The sequence below is a fragment of the Nuphar pumila genome, chromosome 16 (genome assembly GCF_984573655.1).
Source record: "Nuphar pumila chromosome 16, dmNupPumi1.hap1.1, whole genome shotgun sequence".
In the NCBI taxonomy this organism is placed as follows: domain Eukaryota; kingdom Viridiplantae; phylum Streptophyta; class Magnoliopsida; order Nymphaeales; family Nymphaeaceae; genus Nuphar; species Nuphar pumila.
In genome coordinates, this window is record NC_143264.1 from 44411724 (window position 1) to 44423982 (window position 12259).

The 12259-nt window shown below is 39.4% G+C and overlaps 1 protein-coding gene across 3 annotated transcripts in view; it reads right to left on the reverse strand.

Annotated features, from left to right (window-relative positions):
- LOC149813214 (uncharacterized) overlaps window positions 1–12259 on the reverse strand; it is a 57156-nt gene that overhangs the window by 24508 nt on the left and 20389 nt on the right. For all 3 annotated transcript variants that reach the window (XM_089991542.1, XM_089991544.1, XM_089991543.1), the window contains exon 5: window positions 6690–6803. In XM_089991542.1, coding sequence (XP_089847668.1) covers window positions 6690–6803 — 114 coding nt within the window. The remainder of the gene's footprint in view (window positions 1–6689; window positions 6804–12259) is intronic.

The following is a 12259-nucleotide window of genomic DNA, read 5'->3' on the forward strand; positions in this document are numbered from 1 at the left end:
TATATATACTTATGTACATATACATATATTTATTTTTCAGTCTTGTAATAGTGAAATGCCCTATAAGGGCATTTATGTCCTTTCACATACAATAAATATTGTTTATTAAAACAATATTTTTCCTTTTTATTATTTTTTCTTTTTTTATTTTCATACTAATATAATTAGGGAACCATTGGGGGCTCTTAGACCATAGAGTCGTTGGGAGCTCCCAACGGTTTTCCTCTCTTGTTTGGGGATCTTATCCTCTTATTCTTTATATGCTTTTTCACAAGCATATATTCAATAAACATTATATTTTTTACTTGCTTTGTTGCCCTGTGTTAACTCTTTGTATTGTCCCATAGCAGACTTGTGCTTATGCACTTTTGTGCTTGTTGTCGACTCTTGGACTTGTATGTACTTTTGCACTTTGTTCTTGTAATTTTGCATACTTCATCACAATATAGGCAGTTAGTTGGGAGATTGATATATTTGACTATATCCAAACCAGATATCACTTACGTTGTTCATGTGGTCACTCAGTTTATGAGCTCCCTCAGGATGGTTCATCTTATTGCGATTGTAAAGCCTTGAAAAAAAAATCACGTCAGATACGTGCCCTGCACGTGTCAGACACGTGTTACGGTTTGGTCTGCTGTGTCAGGCCCGAATCCGGGTCTGAACCAGACCCGAGCCTGACCCGGGTTCTCAAAGCCTTGAGAACCCGCGTCTTTTAAAAGACGCAGGCGCCTCGGGCGAGGGGCAAAAACCCTCGCCCCCTTCTCTCTCCTCTCCTCCTCTCTCGTCTCCGTCTCGTGGCGGCAGGACACCGACGACAAAAGCCACCGGCTACCCCCGAGTTTCGACAACCTCAGCCCCCGGCGGCAGTATCATCGGCCCCTCTTTCGCCACCACCCTTCTCTCTCTTCTGCTTCGTCCCCTTGCCATTCACTTTGTCGGCAGGGGACTGTGCTTCCCCCAGTCGTTCTTATTGTGCCGACAGGGGGCTCCGTCCCCTTGCCATTCGCTTTGTCGGCAGGAGGCTTCGCTTCCCCCTGCCCTTCTTGTTGTGTCGGTAGGGAGCTCTTTCCCCCTGCCATTTGTCTTGTCAACAGGGGGTTCCTCTCCCCCCGTCCCTCTCGTGTTTTCTGGCAGGGGGCGAGGCTCCCCCTGCTTTTGTGTTTCTCGGTGGGGGGCGAAGTTCCCCCTGCTCTCTAGTGTTCTCCGGCAAGGGGCTTTGCCCCTACCTTGATCTTTCTGCTGGCAGGGTCAGAGCCCCTGCTTGTCTCCTTCCCAGCAGGGGGCTGCGCCCCCTGTCCTAATTTGTGTTCTGACAGGTGTGGCAGGAAGCCTCTGCTCCCTCCCCTGCCTTTCTCTGTTATGGCAGACAGGGAGCTCCTGCTTCATGCCTCTGTTGCGGTTGTCAGGCAGGGCTGAGGCCCCTGCCTTTGGCACCCTTGTCTGCAGGATGCAGAGTTCCTGCCTCTGCCTCCTGCAGGCAGGAGGCCTTGTTGCCTTTGTTGCCTTTTGCAGGGAACTGAGCTCCCTGTCTACTCTCGTGTTTGGGTCCGGTACCACTGCATGTCTTACCGGACCCGCTTCTCGTTTATATTACGACATATACTAACGTTCTAAGCTTTCTAGGTTGAACGGTAGATCTAGCTCGCCTTCGTGGCTCGAGCTTACCTACGCCGCAGGCGTACGAGGACCTGCAACCCCTCAAGGTAGGGGATTCTTGCGTAAAAGGACAATGAACGGATAAATACTAAATAAGGAAAGATAACTAAAAGAGGATGATATATTATACGTATAAAATATATATGTATGTCTTTACATTCAAGGACGCGGTTTCGCAATCCTTGTCCTCTTTACTTTTCTTGCACTTTCCTTTTCTGTTGCCGCCGCGCTATATGTGCCTAGGCTTTTAATTCATGTCTTTACATTTAAGGACGTGGTTTTGCGATCCTTGTCCTTTTTACTTTTTGTAGTTTACTTTCTTGCTGCCCCGCGCTTTATGCGCCTTGGCATTTACTTTCTATCTTGTCTTTTCTGTTGCCCCGCGCTTTATGCGCCATGGCATTTACTTTCTGTCTTATCTTTTCTGTTGCCCCGCGCTTTATGCGCCATGGCATTTACTTGTATACATTTTTACTCCAGGATGCAATTCTAGTCCTCCTTTACATTCTCGCACTTTACTTTCTGCATTTACTTGTTGCCCCGCGCTTTATGCGCCATGGCCTTACTGCTTACTACCTTACTTTTCTGTTGTAGTCGTGTTTGCCCTTGCACTTACTTTTTGTATGTGTCGTTCGTCCTTACTTTGCTGCTGCACTTCGTGCATATGCTTTGCTCGTGCATGTATTCTTATCTCTGTCGTATTGCTCCTTTACTTGCTTACGCTTATCGATCTATCGAGGTACAACTCTATGCCTCACGAGACATCTTTTACACTTGTTTAGTCTGGATAGGATCACATACCTCATAGGTTGCTTACGTAGTTGTCTGCTCGTGTGTTTTGATGGTCGAGGTATGATTTCATACCTCGTGTGTGGCTTGTGCGTTTTACACTTGAGGTGCAACTTTGCACATCGAGTCTTGCTTCTCGATTTGCCACGACACACACTTATGCACTTTGGTTTTCCAAAAATAATGGTCTTAGGTGCAAACCTATTTTCAAAGATGTATAGCCTTGTAAAGCAGATTTTCGAAAGCCTTTTGCGAGATAGTGGCTTGATCTCCCAAATCGATGTATTTGGGAGAGGTGTGTTACAACTTCAGTTCGCCTATCCAATACGACTCGGATAACCCTGTTTAGGAGCATGTGCACGAGTAGGGCGAGAATCCTATTGAGGTACTTGTGTCATCGCTAGATCGACGTTACATCACCTCTGATGTGAAACCTAGTTTCTAGGCTTTCTGGTCAAACCAAGATAGTTGGCGCACTCCCTTCTTTCACGAGATTAGTGTTGGATTTCTTATGAGGAATCCATGCTCCTCCTCTTGTAGTTATACTCTTAGTCACGTACGATATATTTAAACTACGAAGAGCAGGACGAGAGGTCTATAGTAACCTCGAAACGTGTATTGACACATTAAGCTAAATCTTGTTATGTTGATATTCGCCTAATAGGCAAAATGTTTGCGATTGTCTAAAGGACCCGAGCACGATAAGTTGGAACTTGAATGAGTTCATTCTATAAAGCAGATGTGTTGGGAGATTTCCTGCAAGAGATCCTTACCCCTCTCATCGTGGTTGTACTTTTGAACAGGTACGTTGCGTACTGCGGTGAGTAGGATGAGAGGTGTGTGGTTGCCTCGAACGTGCAGTGGCGTGTGTAATTCACATAAATGATAATCATGCGCCATCACATGCAAGATACTCGATTGGGTTGAAAGACTAGAGAATGTAGAATAGGACGGCGGTTAAGAAACCCCCCGTCGTGCCTGTTCGGGATGATTCATCAAGAGAGATGATGGATGGTACAAAACTCCGATGGACAGACCATTAATGGCTATTACGGGCAAAGGTCTGGCTTCTCCAGTCATCGGAGGTTAAGGGAAATGGGGCTACCATATTTATCCTAGGTGGTAGTCGTCTGACACTTCTGCAGAAGATGGATGCATCCATAGGCCCAGTTTTGCCTTTGGGGACTTACTCTCTTGACTATTGGTCGTCCCCTTAGGAGCGGATTCAGTCAGTCATTCGGGGTATAATAAAATACATAGCATAATGGACCCCCGAATCGATCTCGGTTGTTTCTACGTTTTGCCTTATGCGTACCCACAACGGCCTGCTCATAACGAGAACAAAATATAACTTATGCACACGATTATGAGATATGCGTACTGTGATGTGACTTGATTGCTTGCTTAATCTCTTGGCCATATGCTACTCGTTGAATTATGCACGCATGTCGAGACATTACTCTAAGTTGGTTAAACTGTTTATGCAGTTCTTTGCTTAGTGATAACTAGTTTTTCATACTAGTTAAATGCTTATCCGTTGGCTTGCGTCTCTTATGATTGATGTGATTGCATACAGCTCGTAATCTACGAACTGGTGACAACTAGGACTGATGTAGCCGCTTGTCTTATATAAGCCGCTCACATATTGTGATATAACTGCTACCGTATGATTGCTTATCATGTGTAGCTTATGAATTGCTTGTGATGCAATAGCTTGTGCCTTACAATTAATGTAGCTACTTGTCGATGGACTGAGTCATCCAATGGTACTTATATATATTGCGAGCATTGTTATGAATGCTTGTCTTATTCAGTTGCTTTGTTTGATTGGTGGATAGAGTTAGTTACTCTTCACCTATAGAATCTGTTGGACTGTTATAGTTGCTTGTTTAGCACTATGGTTCTCACTGTTCTTGTATTTAGCTGTTTGCTTTACTAGAGTTTTGCTTACTCCAGAGTACGTTTGGTTAGATCGGTTAGTCTTGTTTTTTCCTGCTTGATCTAGCGAATATCTTGCTTATTGCAGCATTTGTTTCTCCTTGTCTTTTGCACTCCTACTAGTCTGTTGTGAGACTGACCTTCATGGGCAGGTAGTGAACAGGTTGAGACAGCCTGCGATGGCACGATGACGTGATGCATTCAAGGCAAGGCCCTTTCCCTGACGTTACGCTCCTGAGGACACTTTTTGGTAAATGTGGCATAAAGTTTCTTTGAAAGCATCTCTTCTGATTAAAACTCTGGATTACTAAAACTGTATTACCAAAACTTTGTTCTTCTTTTCATTTCAATGAAATATATATTTGAGTTGCAAATCAGTTTGTAAAGGGGAGTTTGCGTTGTAATGCGCTCAAGGTCCAAGGACTTGCTATTTCAAACATGATTTTCGTTGAACTTTTGTTTCAAACTCTGATAAATAATCGATTTCAAAGCTTTCAACCTTTTTCATAAAAGGTTTCAAGTCTACGATTTTGGGTCGTTACAGTGATACTCCAGACTGTCAAATATATGAGGGGCACCATGCACTATGGGATGCTTTTTCATCGTCCTCTTCCACATATCTGAGAGCCTTTTGTGATGTTGATTTTGGAGGCTCTACTCGAGATTGCTTCTCCACTACTGGTTTTTGTATTTTTCTTGGAATCTCCCTAATCTCGTAGAAAAGTAAGAAGCAACAAAGAGTTGTCCTATCTAAAGCTGAATTTGAATTCAGAGCAATGACACATTAGAATTGATATTATTTGGACAATGTGGCCATTGGGAGAGTTGGGAGTTCCTATCGATGATTGGACCTTCTTATGTTGTGGCAATATGAGTGTCATTCATATTGCAAAGAATCTAAAATTTCATGAAAGGACTAAACAAATTTAGATAGATTGCCATTTTACAATGAGGGCCTATGAAGATGGAGCCATTTCTCTTGAGCATGTAAGCTCCAAGGATTAGATTGCATATGTGTTTACCAAGAGTCTTGCTCCGCTGCACTTTAGCACATTCCTTTTCAAACTTGGAATGATTCCTCTTGCATCATCTCAAGTTTGAGGGGGAGTGTCAAGTCTTATGTACAATATGTGTATTACATTTTGTGTGCTACCCCATCTATGTTTATATTCTTTACAAGGGTATTTTTATACTTCTAGTAGCATAGAATCAACTGTTTTTGTCCTGTAGTGGAATAGGAGGGACATCCTCTATATATGGTTGTATTCTTTCTTTTCTCACTCAATGAAGTTTCTCTTCTCATCTTCTTTGCTCTCTCACATGGTTGGAACTCCATTACTTTCATAGGAACTTCCTTTTCATCTGGTAATGTTATTGTTTTTATGGCTTCACGAGATATGGATTTGTGGTACTAAAGTGGTGTACCCTATAAGCAACGACTTTGGATTGTTTATTGTTGTGGATGGTATTTTTGTGGAGTCTCGACATTCCTGAGATTTTATTGATGGAGCTAATCAACTTGATCTTATGAGTATTAAAGATAACATTTGTTTTCATACAAACTCAAAAGCGATGGCACGCAATGCTGAAGGGAGCAAGTGAAGGTTGTGGAAAGCATTTTCATTTTTTATCTTCCTTGATGGACAGGCATTTCTGTGGTCAGCAAGAATCAACAATCCTTACCATATTCTTTACCTTTTGTTTTCCATGCCTTAGTGTAAGCTCGATGTGCTATACTGGAAGCACAAACCTTCAGATTGGTCTCCTTTTAGCGACACTCAGCTATTGTGATATGCATCATGTAATTTCTTTTGATTGGTGACATGGAGGGGACCTGAATCTGCCAAAAGAAATCCTAAATCAACATGATCAACTTAGAATTTGTGCTGACCTGACCAACTCATACCCAATTGCACTCGAATCCAGAGGCATATTGACCACCTCTAGAACTTTTATACGTCAATCTAAGTTGTTCAAGCCAAAGAATTGTGAACGGAACTTGACCCAACTGGAGCTGCAATTCCCAACCCAATATTTCACTCATTTTCCATAACAAATGCTCATGGGACGATCAGCTTGTATATCAACCAAACAAACTGCTGTATTAGCAAGATATACACATTAACAGCCCATATCAGTAACATATGTCAACATTATGAAATGACGAGCAGGAACTCAAGAAACGGACAAAAACAAAAAAAATAATGCTCCAAGCTTCTAACTCATAACAGAAAAGGAAAAGAAAAAAGCACCCATCACATATACACAGAAAGATGAAAATTTCTTCAATGTAGTAAACATACCGTCGTTGTTCCTCGTCATTAAATACAGTTCGCTCTGCTTGTAGGATTTTTTTCGAACCTCTTTTCTGTTCTTTCAGAATCATGCGGTGGTGATAAGCATCTAGGTTATAGTACCTAAAGCACATAAGGCAAATGCTTAAATTTAGGAATGTTTAGTATATAGCACACGTCATGCAAGTGCCCTATGATCTATCTAGCAAATTACACTGAAGCTTAAATTTTCTTTTATGATCAATAGCTGTCAATACTAACAAACCTTCTAATCTATATACACCATTCTATCGGAATAGCATGGAAAAAGAAACCTCTACTGTATACAAACATTAAGGTAGGCGCATAGTAGGAAGGAGCAATCATAAGTGCAGCATTAGCATGGTTTTAACTCAAAGCTATAAATAACATGGGCACAAGACAAATCCAGGAAGCTCCATACCATGAATGTATGATCAATGATAGATAGGCCACACACAAAGCAGCAATTCAATGGAAAAAGAAAAAGGATGATGCCCCTTCCCACATTTTTTGCTTTCTGGGATCCATCTAAGTGATGTGCATGGTACATAGTTCATGATGTATCTTTTTATTCATCCTATTGTCAGCCTGTGTAAACAGGACATGGAAGACCTATGAGACCAATCAAAAGCCTTTCCCTGAGTTACAATCACAATGGTGGCACTTTAACCATGGAAACAGAGTCCAATCACTGGCTCTGTTCCACAGCTTTAATGAGAAAAACAGGTGACAAGTGCATTCATGTTTGCATTGCATTCAGGCGTCATGTATGGGACCTGTGGAAAGCAGGGGTACTGCATAAAGTATCCCACTTCCAACAAAGAGCTAACATCTCCAATAAGAAGTATGAAATGCTTAGTTCACAAGGTGGAAAACAGTCTCAGCATAAAAACAAAGTTTCCTTTTGAAATGTCCTTGCATAAGAAAGTTCAATGTTGACTCAATCAACATGCACAAATGTCTTCCAACTACTAGCGAGAGGAAGGCCTAATTTATAAGTTCCAGATTAACTAATCAGTAGCTTAGCAGAAGCCAAACATCTTCTACATTTAAAGGAAATTCACAAAAGTACACAATAAGATATAACCTATGTCACATGGGTGCGGGTGCGGGTGCGGGTGCGGGTGCGGGGATTCGGCACTTCCAAAAAACCCGGGTGCGGGGGTGCGGCAGGGGCAAAAATGTAAAAAAAAAAAAAATTATATATATATATATATATGATTTTGAAGTTTTAACAGTTTAACATTTAAGAGTAAACATTGTCATAAACTCATAATATGATTCATCATGCATGCAATATATCAACCTAAATATCAAATTATCAATCAAATAAGTAAAAGCAATTACATAAATCGACCTAAATATCAATCAAATAAGTATTGCATAAAAGAACTAAATTACATACCAAAGTATATCCTGATGAAGTAATGGATGCTAATAATTTTCTTCTTCATCATCAAATGCATCATTGGAAGAAATACTGGGCTCAGCTAAATTCATGTTCTCTCTCGAAGTCACACTCTTCTGGGTTTACATCCCAAAATTTGGATGTTCTTTGTCTGCATTATAAACCCAATTTGAAAATGATAAATACAATACAAGTATATTTAAATGAAAACTAAGAAATAATCAAATAACTAAGAGAGCAAATTAGTACCTGTATTCATCATTGCTTCGCGAAAGTAATCGAAGATTTGAATGAACATATACTAAATCCTCTGCACGCTTGATGGTGAGTTTGTTTCTCTTCATGTTGTGGATTTGAGAATATGTGCTCCAATTTCTTTCACAACAAGATGAACTAGCAGGCTGCGATAGCAATCTTAATGCAAGACGTTGCAGAAGAGGTGTTTCTGATCCAAATGTTGACCACCATGTGATAGGATCTATATTATCTTCTTCTCTCGCGAATAATGCTGGTGCATATAATCTCGAAGATGAAAATTTTCCAAACTCTTGTGTGACTTGATGTAGAAGATATTCTTCTGGAAAAAGTCTTGTCATACACATATTTCTATGTCTTGATAGCTCTGGGTCTAAATTTGGAGGGACACGACCAATACCACCAGCCTGCCACTTATTTGCATAATATTTTGGATTAAGAGAATGTGTCATGCAATGCAAAGGAGTGTTGCTCTTATCCCATCTTCTGACTAAAATTGAATGAATATGATTAAAAAAATCTGAATCATTCAATGCAGGATTTTTTCCTTCATGCATGAAAACTATAGCTTGTATTTTTTCAATCATATTATCCCACATTTCATAAACTCTGTGAAGCATGGGCACATCCTTATCAACTTCTCTTAACATTTCCCAAATAGGTTGCGTAAATTGAAAGAAGTATACCACTCTGTCCCAAAACTCATCATCAAGAATGAATTTCTTAATTTCTTGAGCCTTCATATCATCATCAACACGATAGAATGTCCAATTTTCATCAGTCACCATGTTAATCAAAGCATTCTTCACTCCTTTAATCCTCTTCATCATCACAATGATGGACGCAAAACGTGTTTCAGCGACCTTCAACAATTTCAAATCAGAATGCCTATTAAATATAGCATTAGCACGATGGTGGTTAACAACAAAATTCCTAATGCTTTTGACATTTCTTTCTAAATCTTCAATCCATGAACATAAAGCATATGCTTGTGAATTTTCTTCTTCTTTGGGGTTGCATATGCTCTTTAGGGCTAGATTTAAGCTGTGTGCTACACAGGGAGTCCAAAAAATATGAGGGTACTCACTCTCCAAACTCAACGCTGCACTTTTACAAACTGGAGCGTTGTCTGTAATGATTTGTACCACTTTCTGATCACCCACTTCTTTTATCACTTCTATAAACAATCCCTTCAAATACTCTGCATTTTTATATTCCCCAGATGCATCAACTGCTTTCAAGAATATTGGGCCACTAAGCGAACAAGCAATGAAATTGATTAATGGACGCCTTTGAATATTTGTCCATCCATCAGACACAATCAGTGTTGTGAAAAGCGTTGAGGCGTAGCGAGGCGCTCAACCAAAAACCGAGGCGAGGCGTAAGCCTCAAAATTTTTTTTTGAAAACTTTTAAAAAATTATAAAAAAATACAAATAAATACAGAAATGCGTTATTGATGAAATTGACAACCAATAAGAAATAGAAAATGTCAAATAAGTACTAAAAAATATAAGATTAACATATAAAAGTAACTAAAACCTGATTACATAACTAAAAAATATATGAGATTAGCCTACAAAAGTTAAAATATATGGGATTAACTTATAAAAGTTAAAATATATGAGATTATTCTAAAAAATATGAGATTAACATATAAAAGTAACTAAAAAATTGATTACATAACTGGAAAATATATGAGATTAACTAAAAGAAATTAAAATATATGAGATTATTCTAAAAAATATGAGATTAACGTATAAAACCTAACATCAAACCATGACAGTATATCATACACCTAACATCAAACCATGGCAGTAGAAGTAAATTTAGCCACAAACAACTTAGTTATTGTATTGTGGAATAATTAAAGATTGATAAAATTGATTAAATACTTAGTATCAAGAGCATTTACATTATTATGCCATAAAATAAGTTTGTTTGCATGTGCACACAGTGTTCTGGCCAATGAATGGAAACTCTAAATAAAGTAAAGTAAAAGGGTAAAGAAGACATGAGAGGGATCCCCAACATGAAAAGAGATCTGATATTTTTTTATGACATAAGAAGCGAACCAATACAATTAGCCAGAATCCTATATATTCCCAAACCTATACCATGTGCTTGAAGTTAGACTATTGGATTTGATTCCTGAATTAGTTATACTTGTCAAATTATGTGTTGAAAACTACGTTTCTATAAGCTAAGTAACCAGTGAAACTATGGTTCTCTTTACTGATCCAACTGTGATTTGCATCTTTTTATGAGACAGCGTGCAAAATACAACACTCCCAGTGTGGATGCTATTGAGAAAGCAAGAACAGTTCAACTGTTACAGTTGTATAAACTGCAGTGAAACAACCGTGACACTTTCATTAACGTGACACCCTTTTCTAAGATCTAGTTATTTAACTAATCCTAGGGATGATGTTTCTATATATATACCTATATATCCATTATTTTTGTAGAATAAGATTTAAGTCTGAGCAGAAAATTGGCCTATTGTTGGCCCATCTTTAAATTCTTGTATAATAGTCTACTACACTTCTAATCTTACTAAAAGTGAATCTAACTTATTGCTTATGACTTGAATAGTAAATTCCAGGACAAACTAATTAAAGTTGAACGATTAAACCTATACAAAGATTCTCACAAAGCACATATGAACAGACACACCACAGGGAGCACTTTGGAGTGGAGATAATAATAGATCGATAAGAGAATCCTGGTATTAATTCTGTGTAAAAAGGTGAATGTGGATATGATGAACATATAAGTGATCACTTTATTGAAGGGGAAAAGTGGGCATGAAAATCAATTATATAATTTCCTTCTTCGATAGGCATGTATCTATGGATTATATATAGAGAGATTCAGATGGCATATGCTAGCTGTTGGAGAGTATAATTTGCTAATGACATAGGATAAAGTTAATTACCCACTTAGTTCTTAATTTCATAAGGGGGTTTACTGTTTTCATACAACTTGCAAAAGATTGGTGTTTGAGTTGGACTCCCACTGCATAAAAGTTAGAAAAAGTTGGAGAGAAAATTCAATAGGACAAAACCAGTGTTATTAAAAGCCTCACCTTGAGGCGCGTACGCCTCACCTTGAGGCACGCCTCGCTCTGAGGCGTACGCCTCAAGGCGTATGAGGCGTGCGCCTCAGGGCTTTTGCGCCTTATGCCTGCGCCTCAAGGCACAAAGCCCCTCGCCTTGAGGCGAGGCGCGCTTTTTGCGCCTTGAGGCGCGTTTTTAATAACATTGGACACAATGGAAACTCCATTTTGCTCCCATGAATATTTTTTAATTTCTAGCAACCTCTCCACATTTGCCCTCTCTTCTGCAAGAAGTGTGGTTCGTATTTTTTCTGAACTTGGAGGCACATAACCACTCAAATTACAATTTGCCAAGGATGTTACTAAATCCTTCCAATAAGGATTTCTAGCCGCATTAAATGGGAGTGAACCAGAATAAAAATATCTCTCAACTTTTCTATCCAATTCTTCTCTTCCATATGTATTGAATGCTGCTTGTATCGTTCATCTACCTCCTACATTGACTTTTCTTTTTTTTTCAGCATCTTCTTGGTGGCTTGCAAATGGCACACTGACTGCAGAAGAATCGACCATTGCCTTTCTCTTCTCATATTCTTCTTGTATTTTCTTGTATTGTCTTCGCATTGCCTCATCAACTTTTCTGCAAGCTGAAATGCCATGTCCTGGTATCTTCAACAAATGAGCCTTCACTCTTGTGTAAGACCCAACAAAATCTCTTTCGCAGAGCTTGCATCGAAATCTCTTGTTTCCACCACCTCCTTCTCCAGTTTTTGCGAGTTTATCTACATGTACCCATAGTGGCCCCACATCATCAATCCCACTGCAACTATCAGCAAAA